General features: G+C 40.8%; 1 protein-coding gene across 1 annotated transcript; it reads right to left on the bottom strand.

Annotated features, from left to right (window-relative positions):
• Positions 1–11,897: 11,897 nt before the first annotated feature.
• On the bottom strand, positions 11,898–18,516 carry GPR78 (G protein-coupled receptor 78). Its single transcript, XM_031588728.2, has 3 exons — positions 17,022–18,516; positions 16,544–16,657; positions 11,898–12,835 (listed from the first exon to the last, which is right to left on the bottom strand). Exons 1-3 carry the CDS (start codon positions 17,687–17,689, stop codon positions 12,598–12,600), a joined length of 1,020 nt encoding a protein of 339 aa, XP_031444588.1. The 5' UTR covers positions 17,690–18,516; the 3' UTR covers positions 11,898–12,597.
• Between the last annotated feature and the right edge of the window lie 713 nt (positions 18,517–19,229).

The raw sequence follows: 19,229 nt of genomic DNA, 5'->3' as shown, positions 1-19,229 counted from the left end.
GTCAGAAGTTCTATGGAAATGCAAGAAGAGGAGAGCAAAGAAAAAGACCGCATATGAATTTTCTTGTTCACCTGCATTGTACCCTGGGAGTGGCTCACAGATTAAAGCTTTCTCCATGCCTAAAATACTCCATGAATTCTCTTTAGCCATCAGCAGTTATTTTTAATCATTATCAGCCAAGTTCCACATTTGTACCAGAAAGAACAGACCTCTGGTAGACCATTCCAGAGTGAACCAGTCTAGATTTAGCTCCTTCTGCTGAATTTCTTGTAATGGCTCTAAAATTGAACTTGAATTCATTTCTCTTTATTTATGTCACTTTAGCACAATTTGCTAAGTGCTTTTCCTCCAGATTTTATCATATGCTGGAAAACAAAGCAAGCACTGAGTGTTTCTTACCCTATAAATGGTTACAGATATTCTTTACCCCTTGATTAAATATAATAAGTGTAAGAAGAAAAAAGTGCTCTTGAAAAAAATTTAACTCATTTAAATTCATTAAAAGTACTGCCAAGGATATTTAAAGCCTGTTTTCATATTCTGTCTGACTTGTCACAGATTAACTAAGTCAGTGACCCACAAAATTAGTTCCTTGTAGCACTTCCAGGTAATCCACAGAACTGATCCTATCGTAATACAGAGGAATGCAATTAAAACAGGAGGAGACCTTGTCTTCCTAGGCAGTTCAACTGAAGATGTGCCTGTATTTTAATACTCCTTTCATGTAATTTCTGGATTCACTTGGAATAAGTGGTAAGAAATGGAACAACTGAAGAAGTTTCTTTTGATGAAAGGTAAAAATGATGTCTAGTTAAAACTCAGCCATGATCAAAGGCCCAAGTAATATAAAAACTGGAAGGAAACATGGCAGCAGATGTTAGAACAAGACCACAAAGAAACTAGAGTAATAAATATGATCCTATATGCAAGAAAGTATGTGCAAAATAGCATGCACCAATCACCAAATGCCACCATCAGGGCACATCATTTAAACTTCATCATTAAAAAAGATAGAACTGACATGAGGATTTGTTATCCTCTCAAAGGATCCTTTTATTATTCCCAAATGTGAAATAGAAAAGAAGGATTGCTGCTAATTCCTTTTGCGGTCTTTGTTCAAGATGAGACCCAAAGGTGACTCTTTCTGACTCTCATAAAGCAAGAAAAATAATAAAGTCAAGTCCATGAATCACTGAAGATCTGAATATATAATGACTACAAGGAAAAATAAGTGTGCTCAAAAAAGATCTGTGCTGAGAACTAAAGGTCTTTTTCTTCTGATCACAGATGGAGTATTAAAAATTAATACCAGCTTTTCCAGAAAAGAACTTGACAGTCCTATTTTGAGACTCATTTCACTTTGTCTCTCTTCCTTGTCTCACAAAACATTAATGCCAAAACATTCAAAAGAAGTCCTCCGAGGTTTACTCTGCATATTCTCAGAGGTGCTGGAAGCTTTGAAAAAGTGACAGAGGATTTCAGTTTTCAGATACCCAATGGGGAAACACTTACAGATCCTGATTTCTTGAAGGCAGACACCCAACAATTTCAAAATAAATAAGTATACAAAAGTTTCAAAAAAAAATGGGTGCTAAACTTAGACCGGTAGCCATTTCAGTTCACATTGAACTGAAAAATTTTGAGACCTCCAGCTTCACATTTAGAAATAAAATCCTGATTCAAATTTAAGAAATCCAACCCCAGACATCACAAAATGGCAGGAGAATTAGGTTGATAAGTTAGCAAAACTGGATGGGTTCAAAGATATTTAGGCACCTAAAATCTGCATTTCAATATATTGATACTGTACATCTAACTAAAAATCTGAGCCACGATCATTTTAGGAAGTGTTTTAAGATTTGTTTTGTATACAGTATTCTCAGTTTTTTAAGTGGCATGGCCACATGGCGCTGCAGATACTTCCCCAAATATGGGGTCTTCTCTAACAGGTAAGGAACTTTAGTTCAGTTTTCATTATCTTCACTCACAGAATCTACAAACAGTGGTGGAATCCTCAGGGATCCTCTCTGAATGTATGTAAAATCACTGGCCATTGTAAGGCCTATGTTTTTAGGCAAACTTTTAAAGGCATTGTTTCTAATGTTTCCATGTTCAGACTGTTCTTTGTGGGTGACTCAGCACATCTTCAAAGACCAAAGGAATAGCTGAATAAGAACACCAAAACAGGAGGAGAATCCAACTTGGAGACCATCCTTTGGATTGTGCAGGACCCAGCACGTTCAGCAGATGATACTCAGCCCCACAGATGCATCCCAGAAAGCCTGCCCAGTCTAGAGAAAACAAGCTGTCCTCAAAGTTGTTCTTCCAGTTGCTCCAAGTCTACATGGGCATAAACCACAGGCTTTGAACCAGGCCTGTATGCACCAACTCAGCTCCCTAAATTATTTGTAAGAAACTCATTGGTTCCCAGATGTGGATATCTATATTCAGCGCAGCCTGTAAGTGTATCTGTGGAGGTCACTGGCTCAGGGCTGCCTTGTGTGACTCATTCCAGGGTTCAACTAGAGTCCAACCCACTGGCTTCTTCCACCCTTCTGCCACATTATTCTGCATCCAGTGATATTAAAAGCACAAGTGTTTTAATTTCAAGAAAAGCATTAACAAATTGGAAGGAATTTGGAGATAAATAACAAATAGAATGAGGGGTTAAGCACTGACTCATCATGAGAAATAATTTGAGCTATAGGCTTGTCTGGGCCAACTAATGATTAATTGCATATTCAGAAAGAGTCCACAAGTTTTTCGAGTATGTAAAGTACTTCTGAAAAATAATTTGTATAGGACAGTCCAACCCACACTTATGAAGGGTGAAAAGAACAAAAACAGGGTAATCAGGAGGAGTAAAAGAAAGGCTATAGGGTGTGCAATACCAGCCATAGGCTGCAGTGGGAGAAATTCCAGCCGTGGGTTAAACTCTGGGACAGGTTCCATCAATTAGTCAGACCTTTCTTCCTGCTTTTTAGAAGGGCAGTATTTCAGATTAAACCTCTATCAGTGAAAATTCATCTATTGGTACTAATATTATAATGCTGCTTGGTTAAAGACCCGATATACAACTGCTAAGATTTGTACAGATACAAAAAGTGCTGCATCACACACACATCAAACTTAACACTATGAGAGAGGTTCCTTATTCATTCTTTCAGCCTACAAGGTCTCGTGGCAAGATCACCAGCAACACAAAAACTGTCATTAGTGGTCTTAGCCACATTATTGCTGTTCCCTGATCACAATGGTGACAATGAGCTCTCTATGACAGCCGGAGATCTGTATTTCTCTGTGTTTAACTTTGATTAGGGAAAGGTAGAGAAACACTGACTCACATAGAATGCTGACATGACTCAAAATTTTGATTAATCAGGGGTTTAAAAGAAAGCCCAGAAGGCCCTGACAAACAGGACACATTTGGACATATGAATCCAGAGAAATTCCTGCAGAAGCTGAATTTCTCAGTTTTCCTACTGATTGTTTTGCTAGTCACAGCTCTCAATAACTCCTCCTTCTTCTTTGAATTAACTACACTGCACCAGGAGGCAAGTCCAGCCTCCAGCTTTCCATTGTGAGAAAGAAGTCAGGGTGTCAAGAAACCTTGCTATAGCTAAGAACAAGCCATTTACATACTCGAGCCTATGCTGGACCTGTTTATCTTCAAGTTGCCAAGCAACCACTACCCTCAAGACTCATCAAATCAATGCAACTGCAGCATGTGAAATTTCAAGGCAAAAGGTGCTGTGGTCCATTTCTCTGGTTCATATTATATACAATTGAAAGCCAAAAGGTGACTAACACTTTAAGGACTGAACCTGAGAGAATCAGCATTAGAAGAAGAGGCTATTAAGCTGGTAGATTAATAACAGACATTTTGCCATTGTAGAACAAGAGGAACCTAGTATATGTCCTCTCATTGAGTATGTTGCATTTCCATCCAGTATTCCCTTTGCAAGGATTACTGGGGCAGTAAGATTTCTTTTCTTCCAAAAATGAAATGAAGTTTTTTGTGAGATATTCATGCTGAACACCTTTTACTTCTTAATTCAGCTATAAAATGATATCTGATAATTCTATCTGAAATCAAATCAACTGCTAGATTCAACAGTATGGTTATATTATACTCCTGTGTGTCACTGACAGCAGAAACTAGATAGGTTGTAATGTCAAAGGACAAAATAGATTCAGTAAGATCTGTTTTCAATGTAAAGTACACAAAACACACACAGAAAAATGGGGAGGGCAGTGGTGGAAAGAGTGGTCTTTCTCTCTAGCTTAATTAATTTGCACATTACAATCCTGCTCAGTTGTGCAAAAATAAAAACTGAAGAGGTTCTAAATGTAAAACTAACTTCAAAAACACCAAAATTCACAGGAAAACAACATCACAGAAAAAAAAACAAGTGAGAATAAAAACATGATATCTGAGGGTATGCAGCAGCAATAGAAGTAGTCTGGATAGCCTGGATTTCAGGTGACATGAGAAACCTGAGGAAAGGGAGAGACTTTGCAAGGTATTGATGGAGGAGGAAACATGAGGATTTCAAATGCTGAATGCTCACTCAAAGAGAACACAAGCTAGCAGAGATTAAAGGAGAAAATTCTTCTGTTCCTATGTCTGTCCAGCTCTTTTATATCCAGAGATAAATGTAACCAAACAGAAGGGAATTTACTTACAGAAAAACTTATGGGCAAAGTGCACAGTTAGAGGGTATATTATTACTTGTTCTTTGTGATAAGTACCTTTCAAACAATAAACAATATTTTTAAGAAAGAAGGAAAAAAAATGGATTTCAATCAATTTTCAGCACTTCTGACTCTGGAAATATATTAAAAAAAAAAAGAAAAAAAAAAAAGGATGGAGCTTACAGGGTCAAATTCAGTTGACTGGAGTTACTTCGTGGCTTTGTGGCTTCTCAATAAGCTCAGGTATCCATTAGAGAGGATACCCAAAGACCTATGAGAAAGCTTAGGAAAAGGACTTCTTAGAGTTGCATGCTACTGCTAGATGTCTGGAATGCTGTTTGTCCTTTGTCCACCCTATAAAGATGGATGGGTCCTGTTCTTGCATTCTAAATAGCAATAGCTTTCTCTGAATTCGTCTCCTACTGTCAGTGTTGGCCATAATAAGAAGCACGTTTTAAAATACCCCCAAAACTCTGAGCGATATACCTGCAAACAAATCCAGGATGGAAGTGTTATTCTTCTATTTATAAGTATCTTCTGCACCGTGTTCCAGGCAATTACTCATTTTTGGCTAAATATCTTTCATCTGTATCTTAGGTCTTCTAAGAAGTCCCATTCTAGGACTTCCCTGCCTTCCAGGAAGGGAAAGAGCAAAAAGTAATGAAGTATTTGGACTACTTTGTAAGGATCCCAAAGACATATTTTAAATGCCTGAATCAGACTTCATCAGCAACAAAAAATAGTTTGATTATCTGAAAAGCAAGATTCAGAGCTGAAAGGCAGTCTATGAAATGAACCTATAAAGTGTGATCAGCAATCATTCATAAAATGTAGGCCACACATTGCAAATCAACATTTTGTTTTAACAGAAATAAGGACAAGTCTACAGTGAAATTGTAGACCTAAAGCATGCTTAAATATTCTTGTGCAAACGCACATGCAAGCCCAATATCCAGCCTCATGCTGTGGAGCAAGGGCATTGAGCTATTTATTGAATTTCAGCAAACTATTCTCAACATGTTCCTTTGGGCTGACAGCTGCAAAAAAGAAGAACAGAGTGGTTGGATACATAAAGACAGAAACTATAAAAGCGTATTAAAGGTCGTAATGAGACTGCCACTTAAGGTCAAGCTTCACTTGAACACAATTAAGAGTGTAAAGACTTGTGTTGGAAAGAAAAGTTGAAATGTGAGAGAATGTGTTAACTGAAGATACTTCAGGGTAAGGTATGAGGAGCAGAGATCTTGGGAATTGTTTCAAGATTTCAATCTACTTAGTGTACAAAAGGAAATTTGGAAATTTCAACATACATTGGATAGCTAACTTTGAGTTTGCTGGACACAAACTATATAGATGCGTGCAAATGGAAAGATTCAATGAAATGGATGAGGCATGCATAACAAACAAATTGTTATGTCACAAATAGTACTTTGTTCTTGTTTGGAAAGCTTTAGTTTGAGCAGCTTGCTATATTTGATAGTAGAATGGACTCAGAGATGAATCACAGAATCATAGAATGGCCTGGGTTGAAAAACACCTCAAATAATATCTAGTTTCAAGCCCCCTGCCATGCACAGAGTCACCAGTCACTACACCAGGCTGCTCAGAGCCACATCCAACCTGGCCTTGAATGCCTCCAGGGATGGGGCATCCACCTCCTTGGGCAACCTGTTCCAGTGCTTCTCCACCCTCTGAGTAAAAAATTTCCTCCTAATATCTAAATAAGCCACTCCTATCTTAGTTTAAAAAAATTCTCCCTTGTCCTATCACTATCAGCCCATATAGATAGTCATACCCCCTCCTGTTTATGTGCTCCCTTCAAGTACCGGAAGGCCACAATGAGTCACAGAATCACAGAATGGCCAGGGTTGGAAGGGACCTCAAGGATCATGAATCTCCAACCCCACCTGCCACATGCAGGGCCGCCAACCTCCACATTTAATGCTAGACCAGGCTGCCCAGGCCCCCATCCAATCTGGCCTTGAACACTTGAGCACCAGTCCCAAGACAGACCCCTGGGGGACGCCGCTCGTTACCGGCCTCCACCTGGACATAGAGCCATTGATGACCACCCTCTGCAGCCTTTCAACAAGTTTCTTATCCATCAAGTGGTCCACCCATCAAATCCACATCCAGTTTGGAGATAAGGATGTGGTGGAGGACCATGTCAAAGGCCTTGCTGAAGTCCAGGTAAATGACATCGGTTGCCTTTCCCTTGTCCACCAATGCTGTCACTCCATCATAGAAGGCCACCGGATTGGTCAAGCATGACCTTCCCCTGGTGAAGCTGTGCTGCCTGTCTCGGATCACATGCCCATTCCTCATGTGATCAATTCCTCATGTGTCTCCCCAGAACCTACTCTTTTCCCAGCTAAATAATTTGAGTTCCCTCCACCTTTCTTCATAGGAGAGGTGCTCCAGTCCTCTGATCATCTTAGTAGCCCTTCTCTGGACTCATTTCAAGAGCTCTGCATCTTTCTTGTTCTGGGCGGCCTCAGGCCTGGATGCAGTACTCCAGATGGGGCCTCACAGGAGCTGAGTGGAGGAGGACAATCACCTCCTTCTATCTGCTGGTCACTCCTTTTTTAATGCAGCCCAGAACACAGTTGGTCTTTCAGGCTGCAAGCACACACTGCTGGCTCTTATCCAGCTTTGCATCCACCAGAACCCCCAAATCCTTCTCTGCCAGGCTGCTCTCAAGGAGCTTTTTCTCCTAGTTTGTATAAGTACCTGGGATTGCACCAGCCAAAGCGCAACACCTTGTCCTTGGCCTTGTTGAATCTCATTAGGTTTTCATGGGCCCAATTCTCCAGCCTGTTCACATCCCTCTGGATGGCTTCCCTCCCCTCCATTGTATCAGCTGCACCACTTAGTTTAGTATCATCCACAAACTTGCTGAGGGTGCACCCGATGCCATCGTCTAAGTCAGTAATGAAGATGCTGAAGAGCAGCAGTTTCAAGACCGATCCCTGAAGGACACCTCTTGTGACCGGCCTCCACCCTGACACAGAACCATTGATCACAACCCTTTGGCTGTGTGCAGCCAGCCAATTCCTAATCCATTGAACAGTCCATCCTTCAAATCCATACCTCTCCAATTTAGAGAGAAGGCTGTGGTGAGAGACCATGTCAAGGCTTGGAAGGTGAAGATGCTTTAGTTAATGTTCAAAGAGTTTCTGAAACCTATCTAAAAAGCTTCACTGAGTGAGTGAAGTTCTCATTATTCAGAAGTACCTTTCACTGTATGGACCTTGTGACATTTAACACACATGCTTTGCAATATGTTTCATTTGCATGGAGTCTACAAGAAGCCTAGCTGGGAGTGACTCACATTTTATTTATTTCTCACTTACAGGAAACTAGGTGTTCTCTGCTCTTTTCATTATGCACCCTTAGAGACCTTCATGCACCTACGTGTCCTGGCAAGAAAAGCTTGCTTATAGAAAGAATCAGGCATATGCACAAATGGGGGCAGTTACTTAGCCTGCTTGACATCCATAAACCACGGGGAAAATCAGCTTCAGCTCCAAGTAGCTGTTTGCACACATTTTGCCAGGTGACATTTCGCTCTCCATAGCTTCTGGCAAAGAAAGATGCTCATATATTTACAACCTTTCTTAAGGTCAACTCTGCTGTGTCTCCAGTGGAGTCTTTAAATATTAATTGGACCTCGTTTCCAAAAATAAAAACCAGAATCTCTAATTTACTTGTGTAATTAACACCTCTTACAAACCAGGTGTCCTCCTGAACTAGACTAAACAAGCTATTTGCAATTCACAATGCTATGTGCTTTTGGGACAAAGTTGCTTGTTCAATTCTGCATGCAGAGTGGCACATAATTATTTTGAGAAAACAAACAAAATAACTTCCAAAGACTTAAATGCATAAACATAAAATATACCCATCATGTGATCTAGTCAACCCTTCCTGCTCATCAGAATTGTTCTGTTCACTGTAAGCATAAATATATATATATATTTAAGCACTTCACCAGGGTGAGTTTGAACATCTAGTCCAACAACAGTCAATCCTGCTAAATTTCTGAAAGAGCTTGCAACCCACGGTTGCAAGGAGCAAAATCAGTATTCCTATAAGAAGGTGTGAAAGATGTTTGATTACATGTTTGATTACATAATAAGCCTAACATTAGCTCTGAAATTTAAGTTCAGCACCACAATTACTCATGTTCAAATAAAGTAAATACATTTTCAGTAATTACTGAATTCTGTACGTTATTTGCAAATGCTCATTAGCTATTAATTTATCCAGGAAGATCTTGCCTGCTCTGCAATGGGGAGTAAAGAAACTATGGAGTAAAAATTCACAGATCGGAGGTCTTTGTCATCACCTCAACTCAGAGAGACATAAGCTTTCAGTATCACACAGCCCAAGAGAACAAGTTTTGGTAATGCACTTAGAGTGAAGAACACCCATCTTGCTAGGTCTGAGCAGACTGGGATCCAGATCATGCCTATATGTTTGGGGAATCAGTTTATATACTGCTTCACTCCTACTGACTCAAAACCTCAGCCTCATTGACAGGTTTATCTGGAACAGAATCTAAGAAAAACAATAATAAAAAATAAATTCCTGTTATCTTTGGAGAGGCAACTCTGTTCTTCATAAATAAGTGTTAGAGCACTCACCTAGGAAATGCAGCAGGAAGACCTGCTTCCTTCTTCTTGATGGCAGATTAAAATTCCATCCCAAGTCTTGTCAGGAAGAATCTGAATCATCAGTCTTGGAAGTACCTTCATGAAGGTGTGTGAAGAAAAACAAACTGAAGTTGAACGTCACCTCAGTTGCCTAGACTAGTTAAATTGCCCTTCAGAAATTTTAATCTGACTGCATTAGGAGAAGGATGTCACTCAAGGAAGATGCAGTTCTGAAAGTGCTAATTTTATAACTATTGTTCTGAGGAAATGATACTTCTGCTGCTCTTTAGCAACTCACCGTCATTTTCCCTAATCAAACACAGGTGGGATTGAGCTCCTTCACACCGAGGAAGTCAGTATTGGGCATTCCCTTCTGACCACACATTTCCACCAGGGAACCAAATCATAGTATTTCCAGCTTCCCAACAGACCTGCCAGGTAGCAGAAACCACTCTGAGCTCATGGGGCAGAAATCCAGATTTCTGGAGCTCTACACTTGAATTAAGAAGAGTGTGTAAGATGCCATTTGGATATTGTACTTCAGCTTTTCTGGAAATCTTTTCATCCAGACTAAATCCTACTGTCAGGACTATGTCTCCAATGGTTGCTGTATCTAAAATATCTTTAAGACAAAATCCACAACACTGATCCCTTTGGAGCACAATATATTTTCCCTTTACCTCCTCCTACCTCAGAATACCCAAGATCATGATGAATGAAGCACCAAGCTAGTAGGAGTTTCTCCTGCATCAGGAAAAGAGAGATGACAGGAAAAGCCAAGATGACTGTTTTCTAATCAGTGAGGAAAGGAGAACTAGCCCTTTTCTGGAGTGGAGTAGAGAGAAGGTGGCAAGCAGGAGAAAGAAAGAAAGATCTACCTGAAGAGCCAGCTGTGCATACTGAGCAGAGGAAGATACCTTCTGGTAATGCACATAAAATTATTTGCAAATCAATATTAAGAGGGAAAGCTAGAAAAAGAGCTACAGCTCTTCTCACCTTTCCTTAGCTTCATATGCCTTTTATTTTCTTTTGGAGCATACTGTAGACCTCAGCCTCCTAATTCTTTGTGGAAACTAAATACAAAAGACATTCTGCAACACACAACACAGACTTAAGATCTTTTTTGTTCTTCAATTGGACTTAAGCACCTCCAGAAATGTTCAGTGTTTTGCAAGACTCAGTTGTATTGTAAAGTGTGTGTATGGCAACAACCTAAATTCCTCACAAGGAATCGCTGTAGACTACCAAAACTTTTGGCACAAAACTGATTTTAAAAGAGCAGAAAAATTAGCAGAGGTATCTGATCCTGTTGTTGAAATTGACATGAAAAAGGGAAGCAACAGGCATGTAGAAGCATGATGGCGTGGGGAGGCATGTGGAGGCAACAGGAAGATAGCAAAACTGGAAAGATTCCACTCACAACATTTTTTGTTGTTGTTTTTTGTTTCTTTTTTTTTTTTTTTTTTCCAGAAATACTGTATTTACACAAAATTGGAGAGAGTACAAATACTTTACTAAGAAGACAAAACCATTGTAGTACATTCAATTTAAACACAGGCAGATCTATAGATGCAAAGCACAGAGGCCTAAGGTACTTGCATGACCAAAAAAAAAAAAAAAGAAATAGCATCAGAAAGGCAGGAGATAAGAGAATAAAGTATTTGTTACAGAGAATCACCTTTCCTTGACTTCATTAGGTTTCAGTAAGATGCTCTCCTTCCAAGTTGTGGATGATGTCAACCACCCTTTCTCCATGACCACTCAGACACTGATTTTACAAAACAGTTAAGCATCTACTTAATTTTTGGCATGGGAACAGAGCCATTATCCTCAAAAGAAATTATATTTGTGCCTAATCACATGCTTATGTACTTAGTTTGGCCAGGAAGAGACTTCTCAGTGCTTAATTGGGTCAAGTTTATTGTTACATAAAAAATAAGTGTTCTTTACTGTCTTCTTTTTTTTTTTTTCTTAAAATATATTTTAGAATTGCTTTAATTTTCCCCTCATGTACTAGATTAGAAAATAGTAACTTATTGAATGCTATAGAATATTTTTTATTTGTTTCTTATATCATCAAAGGAATATTGTTCAAAAATAATTCCTACATTTTATTTTCCAAAGCCTGTTTAGATTTAAAAATAAAGAAATGAGAAAAATACATATAATAATACAGCAGCTTTGTGTTTCTGGGTATTTGGCAGCAGGTTTGTTATAATATTTCTTAGACATCTCTTGATATTAGTTAAAATAATCAGATTAATTGATCAATAGAAAATAAAAGATTATACAATATTATTACAATCCACCAAATATAGTCAATGCATGAAATATTTTACACATTGTATGTTCCTTAGAAAGAATTAACATATTGTAGCCTCTTCTTTGAAACCAAATGTCTTCTGAAGTAATTTTCCTTGAACACAGTGATAGCTGTCGTTTCTACCATCTAACTGATCTTTTCTCTTTTTTGCTATCTTGAATAAAAGCTTGTTTGAATAGGACTAGCTCAGTGATGTAACTACAGTGCTATTTAACTAAACTCCATATATGTCTTTGTTACTGTTGCTGCAATTATTGTAATCACATACCACTGAAGTGCTAAATAGTAGTAACTCAGATACTTGGACTTTGGTTATGCTTGATAAAATACTGGCATATAGAATATATGTACCACTTCCTAAAGGCTATGTTACAATCATGATGCCTGTTAATAAAGAATAATAACAATAACAATCTCAGATTCAAAGTGCTGACCCATATCAATCACTTGAGGCACCAATACAATAAATCAATTAAAAGACTTATTTTTAATGTTCAAAACTAACAAGGCAGATCCAGGACTGCCAACGGGCATGCGCAGCACAAAGGATGCTGAACCTTGCCTTCCAAGCCAGGGATTCCTGTGCATCCAAGAGATGGTGGGCTGTCACCTCTGGTGTGGGACGCTCCGAGAAATATCAAGTCTTCGGCCTTGAAACATTAAAAGCTCCTTCTAAGCTTCTCTAAAGCCTCCAAAGGCTCTCTTAAAGCCCTCAAGCCTACTCCATTCTGTCAGGGGCCATGTATCTCACTAGCAGCAGACCAGGGAAGAGCCTTTTGGGAAAGTCCACAAAGAAGTGCATTGCATTAATGCAGCTTCCACCTACTGGAGACGCTGTCACCACTGTCAACATGAAAGGGCAAAGGCAGCTTTCCAGCACTGGCAATCACCTGTCTCGCTTGAAGGGGAGTGCTTGTCATGTTGTTAGTTTGTTCTGTGCAAGCAGTAATCATTTTCGGTGTCAAGAGAGCTGTTGTACCCTGATGATGGATACAGATCCCTTTTAAGTATCCTATTGACGATGTTGATCAGAACTTTTTTGTACTGTTGACGTAAAAGTGAGTAAACAAATGGATCTGACGCAGCCTTACTGTAGGTGAGGCACTTGCTTATAATTCCCCAGTAGTAGTTTATGGTAACAAAAGGAAGGAGCTCTATCAACCTGTTAAACATTAAAGAGAGATGGAAACACTTGAGTGTTATATTCACACTGAGCCCAGTGCTCGAATCATTCCTCATGAAACATTAAAGTAACACTTCTTTTCTTACAACACACGGTTCCTGCAACTCTGCACTTATTAACTCCTTGGATTCAGTAAAGGCAAAGGGAACTATCTTAACAAAGAAACTGGGAAACAATAATAATTTCTTGTATGGAAAGAGGGGAAAATTGTGTTTTCAGTGTTAATGCTCTCATGAAACAGACATAACAAAGTACTTCAGTTTCTTACTACTCTTTCTGAATATAGAGGTTTGTGCTGGTAAGTGACAGTGGTTAAAATCTTGGTGACATAACTGATTACTCCTTGCCCATGACAAGTTTGAGATAGAGACATGCACTGGGACATCTGTACTCACTCAACTCTTCAAATGTTTGGGCATGACACTCATGGCACCAGTCTGTTGCTCCTGAAAACTAGGATTTCCTTTACATACTATCATATCTGCCAACCTGCATGGAGGTTTGAGGTAAGTGTGTTTAGTAGCATTTACTTACCCGTGAAAATTTCTGTGCACTTGGCTGACTGTTAGTTTTGTCAAAGAAAACAAGGAGACAACACTTTTATCATCATTATATGACCAGACAGCTGTCTCCAGCCCTGTGTCTCCTGGCCTGTGCTTCATGGATGATTGGTGGCCTCAGCACCTCAGCTGAAAGAGGTGCATTAATCACGGGTAGAGAAATAGAAACCAAGTTAAATAGTCTTTTCCTCAGAGGTGAGAACAAACCTTCTGACTCTCCAGCAAGTGTCTGGCATACAGTTCATCTACATAGGGCTAATTCTACACAGAAGTGGAAGGAACATGGTAAGAAAGTTACGTTATCTGTACATCTTTTGTGAAATCTCTTGAATGTTCAAGAATATGCTGTTATATTTATTCAAGAAGGAAAAAACATTGGCAACAAAACACCATGAGATAAAACAACTCTTTTCTATATCCTAAGACATCACAATTTCAAAACGCAATCTCAGATGCTTTTTCCAGGCTTGCAGAACCTTTTGGCCTCTTTCCAATGTGCAGAGATCCCACCTTGCAAGGAGTTCAACTTTGATGTTGTTCAGATCCCTCTGTATAGAAAAGCTGACTTCCCAACACAAGGACTGAACTTTGCAACAAGCAGATGAACTTTATCAGGAAACATTTTCTTTTGAAATAAGGAAACAATTCCTACAGCAAGTACATTTAAGAATCAGATTGCTTCCATTCTTCAGCAGTTTGAAGCTTGTTGGAAAATTCCAGTGAATTCAAAACAGACACAAAACAGGAATAAATGAATGTATAAGACATAGAATGTGAAAAATAAATAAATGTACAATAAAGGGCACTTTCTGTTGTTTTTTTTTGTTGTTGTTTCTTTGTTTGTTTTTAGTTTATCCCATCCTGTAGTTCAATATAAGTAGAAAATATGCCCTTGATATTTACAAAATTGATGTTTTTATAAACACACCAAATAAGGAGAGCTTCAGCTATGAAAATAGATGTATTGTTATGTGTCCCTTTTAATGTGTTGTGGGCCCAAATGTAACTGCCTTGAAGCTCACAGAAGAAAAATATTACAAGATAAAAGGCCTGAACTAAACAAGTCAGCCTTATAAATATCCATCTGAATCCATCTTAGTATAATTTTCTTGATTTCAGTAACATGACAGCAAAGATGAAATTAATCTGCAGGCTTTTAGTGAACAGATGAATATGTTGCTAATGATCAAAATCTCATTCATATCTCTGAAATAAGGAGCAAACTGAGCTCATAGCACAACCTGAGTCACCAGGCCAAAAAGCAAGAAAACAATGAAGATCTCTGCTGTTGCCATCACTGAGATTACTTCAGCACAGCCCTGCTAAAAATAGGGTAAGAATGGAGAAGTGATATGACAGCAGGTCCTCCAGCCTCTGCCGCTATTGCTTTTAATCTTGTGCAGCCTGGACATTGCTTTGCCATTGGGCCAAAAAGCTTCCAGGATGTCCTTCTCAAATGCTTCCCATTTTGTGTTTACTGAAGCTCTTGGTTATTGTGAATGTACCTTGAGACATGCATCCCATAAACCAAGACTCAGTCTTCATACTGACACATATTGTACCTATTTGTCACACAAGGAAAATGATCCACCTCACCTTTGCCAAATGTAATGACTGAGGAAGGAAGTGACTTGTATTTTACAGCCTTGTAAGGAATAATTTGAGAAGTTTGCAAGAAGTATCTCCATCCTGAAAAATGTGATACTGGAATTTGCTGAGACTGGCAGTATTCAAATGGAATGGAGATGGCAAAATCCACTTTGTTCAATAAAATTATATCCTGCTTATTGTAAAAATGAATAGAAAATGACTCAGAATGTACTAAATAATGATCAATTAGCCTTTTAACTCTGTGATGTAATGTTAGTATTTATAATAATCCTTCCAACTGCAGAAAAAATGCAGCTATCCAGCCAGTCAGAGCATTTTAGCATCTAGAAGGGGACTGAAATGTCATCTTAAAGGTTAAAAAAAATTGTCATGTTTGTGCACTGGCTTCAACCCACTGCCCATGTAAGAAAAGGACAACAACGCTGATCATAAACGACCTACACACCACACAAACATTTGTGTGGTTATGACTGTGTAAGATCAGAGTGGCTGAACTCTGTAAGTTGGTGTGAATGGAGACCCTGAAAACTTGGAAACAAATTTGAGAATGCTTTCATCAATGTGGTATTGCAAAGAGCAGTGCATTTCCCTAGTCAGAAATCTGTTCTTTTAGAAAATATATTGAAAGCACCATTGAATGGTGACTATTATAAAAATATAATTTGTGAAATTTTCAGCCCATTTATTTTATAGACTAAAGACTATATACTGAGGTGGTGCTATTTTTTATAATTATGTTCACTTTCAACTCATTGATTTACACAGGCTTTAAAAATAATAACCATATATTGTATAAAGACCTTACAAGTAGAGAATAAGAATGACACCTGACTATTCTAAAAGGCACAGATCACCAGGGTGGATGCAAATGACTGGCCAGTTGAAAAGCACAGTGTTTCCTCTATATTCTTAAAGACTAATTATTGGTTTTCCTGGAAGCTAACTCCCAAATTACGAGGCCAAGATTCATAATTAGTAATCAATTCACAGATATTAATGTTTCCAGACACAAAGCTTATCTGCCAAATTATCAGCCTGGATAAATTTAAATTATGTCAGCTCAGTTTCTAACAGTTGCAGGCTTTGGCCTGATGCTTTCTTAGGACCTGAGATAATCAGGAGAAGTGATCTGCCTTTTCCACTGTTGCTTGGGTTATGCTAAAAGGAAGGGTGTCAAATGTTTTAAGCTGCTTCCATCTCCTAGTGGCATATAATTAATTCCTGGTACTCATCCTAAAAGCCACTTGCTCTTGGCAGAGGCACCCAGACCTGGTTGCAATGGGGAAAGTAGAGCCAGAAGCTGACAGGGAGTGCACAGCTCTAGGGGCAGCAGCATGTGAATGTGTGTGAGCTTATGCAAATGTGTGTGTTTTGATGGCCCCAGATCTCAGGTAGGCTCTGCCAGTCCCAAATTAGCTGTAGACTTCCCCAGCCCCACCACACCAGCACCTGCTCATCAGAGGGCACTTTGGTGTCTCAGACAGCCCCCTCATTCACCGCAGCAGGAGATACTGACCTGGTGATAATGTAAGGACCAAAACAGATCACGAATGACCCTATAAAAATACTGATTTTCTTGGTAGCCCGTTGCCTCCTTCTTTTCTGCTCATTGAGACAGCGCTGCTTCACACTGCAAAAGGAAAAGAGCAGCTGAGGGGTTAAGGAAAGGAGCAAGGAGGGAACAGCTGAGCCCGGTGGAGAGGGGAAGGATTGCTCCCAGTGCTGTTGTAGGGCATGGCAGGGCAGCTCTATCTCTGTGGACCTCAGAGTGACACTTACATCAAAACAGTTCCCTGCTACCTGGGACTGAAATTTAAATGGTGCAGGCTACAGATGCACAGCATGTCTGCTAGCTCTCTATGCATTAGTTAGAGCCAGGAGGTTTTGCTAGGAAGGAACACAGGAAGGGGTGTTGGGAAGACAGGACAATGCTCTGCACAAGGGTACCTACTGCAAGAACCCCGGGGTGGTGGATATGAAAAGGCAAGGATTACCTGGGGTGGATATCCACCAGCAAAACCAGAGTCTGCATGGTTATAATGTCTATCCGCTTGCAGTGGAACCGGGCAACTTTCAACACCTTTAAATAGGTGAAACACAAGATCACCAGTGACAGCATGAAACTAGTGGAGTGAAAGACGATGGTGAACACTGTAAACCTTCTCCGCTCTGTCTCTTCCTTCAGGTGCAAGGTGCAAGAGGCATAAACGCTGTTGTAATCTACCCATGAGTAAAACAAGGACACCAAGGGAAAGGTGAGAGAGTGAAGCCACGAGTAGCCCATCAGTATCATAGCGTCCTTATACCGCATCTTGCTGGTATAGCTCAAGGGGAACACCACAGCAATCCACTTGTCGATGCTGAGTGCTGCCATGCTCAGCATCGTGTTGGAAGTCAGGAAAGTTTCCAGGAAACCGACAGCTTTGCAGATGCAGCCCCCGAGGGGTTGCTGGTTCCTCAGGATTCCCAGCAGGGTGAAAGGCATGTTCAGGACGGTAAGGAGCAGGTTGCAAAAGGATAAGTTCACCAGGAAAACCCCGGCGACCTGCTTGCGGATCTCCGTACTGTAGACGAAGCATAGCAGCACCAGGAGGTTGGAGAGAAGAGAGACGACCAGCACCAACACGAGGAGCAACGCCAGCAGTACGCCTGCCAAGTCCATCTCTTAGCGGGTCCCCTGGAGCGGGCGAAGGCAGGAGGAAGGGGACATCCGAGCCGGCACCGCAGCCACCGCCCGCGGCCGCCCGCGCATGTTGCCGAGGGAGTGGAGTCGGAGAGCGGGGAGAGGAGCCGGGGGCAGCGGGGCGCGAGGAGAGGGGCAGCGAGGAGACAAGTGGGGAGAGAGGAGCCAGAGGTGCGGGCTAGGAGCTGGCCGAGGAAGAGAGGGGAAGAGCTGCCGGGGAGCGGAGAGGGGTACGCTGATAGCTAGAGGGAAGCGGAGAAGGGCAGAGGGTCCGAAGCCGGGGGCGCCCGGGAACGGGAGCGGGGTCAGCGGGAGCCGGAGGCGCTGAGCCGAAGTCGGGAGCGGAGCTCAGGGTGCGCTGTCCGCGGTGCTGAAGCGGGCTCTGCGCCCACGATAGAGCTCCGCTGGTTCAGGCGGTGGGCCGGGGTCCCCCCCGCGCCGGCGTGATGGCCATGGTCAGCCAGTGAGCTCCCCTCCTTCAGGTACTGAGCATCTTACCCCGGTGCCCAGCCCCTGAAATACTCCAGCCGCGGAGCCTCCCGCGGCGACTCATGCGCAGACGAGCAGCTGCGAGGCACAGGCTCAGGCAGAGATCGCGAAGTAGGTCTGATCCACTCCCGGACCGCAGGAGAGAGCAACAGGAAACCCAACTTTCCGCTAATGCGCAGCTCAGGAAGGATCAAAGCTGGCAGCGAGTTGCTGGTAGTTTGATCGCTGTGCTGTGCTGAGACACACCCTACGCACTCCAGCTGTATCCGGCAATACTGGAACCTGTAGCAAAGCTAGAGACTGTGCACCTTGGAACGTTCCTTCCTTCCATCTGATTACTTGCCATGTGTTCTTTTGCCTTTTATTTCACAGCACCTTGAGGAATTCCAGCTTTTCTCTGGTATATTCACACCGTTTCCATCAGCCAGCAAAATGGGAAAGAAATTGCTTAGCTAGAGACTTCACTTTGGCAACTTAGACTCTGTGAAAGCCCCAAATGACTGAGCAAATACAAATATCAGGGTAGTGCTGGCACATTCTGTGGAAAGCTAAAATATTTCTCCTACTCTATTACATTTACAATGATGTGTTAACATGACAGGAAGATGGTGAGAAACCTTTACCAGATTGTGACAAAAGCTGAAAAGACAAATATATAGGAGTCCAGAAATTCTCCCTCTGCACCTGTCAGGGAGTTGAATCTTATGGCTCATGTCCAAAGATTTTCTTATCTCAAAAAATAAAATTAAAAATAATGAATTGTCTGTGTAAAACACTGGTACAGTAATAAGCTGCCACATCTAATCATCGTCATATTTTACAGTTGATTGCCAGAACTGACATGAAGAAAAGGTAGTTCACTCACTATCCAAAATGATCACTAATATCCTAAGGAAATGCTGTATAGTACAATGTAGTCTTGTCACGCAAGTGTGACCACTGTGTGAATAACTGCACATAAAACTGCTTGAAAGAGCCTGCAGGCAATGGCTTCCTTTTCCAATAGCAGTTATAAGTTTTGGATCTGGCC

Source organism: Phasianus colchicus, chromosome 4, assembly GCF_987193195.1.
Source record: "Phasianus colchicus chromosome 4, bPhaCol1.hap1.1, whole genome shotgun sequence".
NCBI lineage: Eukaryota > Metazoa > Chordata > Aves > Galliformes > Phasianidae > Phasianus > Phasianus colchicus.
This window is presented reverse-complemented; position numbering and strand designations above follow the sequence as displayed.

Coding starts and splice junctions, on each gene's coding strand:
- GPR78 (XM_031588728.2), bottom strand. CDS start 17,689: ATGGACTTGGCAGGCGTACTGCTGGCGTTGCTCCTCGTGTTGGTGCTG. Junction 16,658..17,021: donor CTGGTGGATATCCACCCCAG/GTAATCCTTGCC, acceptor TTCCTTTTGCAG/TGTGAAGCAGCGCTGTCTCA. Junction 12,836..16,543: donor GGTCCTTACATTATCACCAG/GTCAGTATCTCC, acceptor AATGTTTAACAG/GTTGATAGAGCTCCTTCCTT.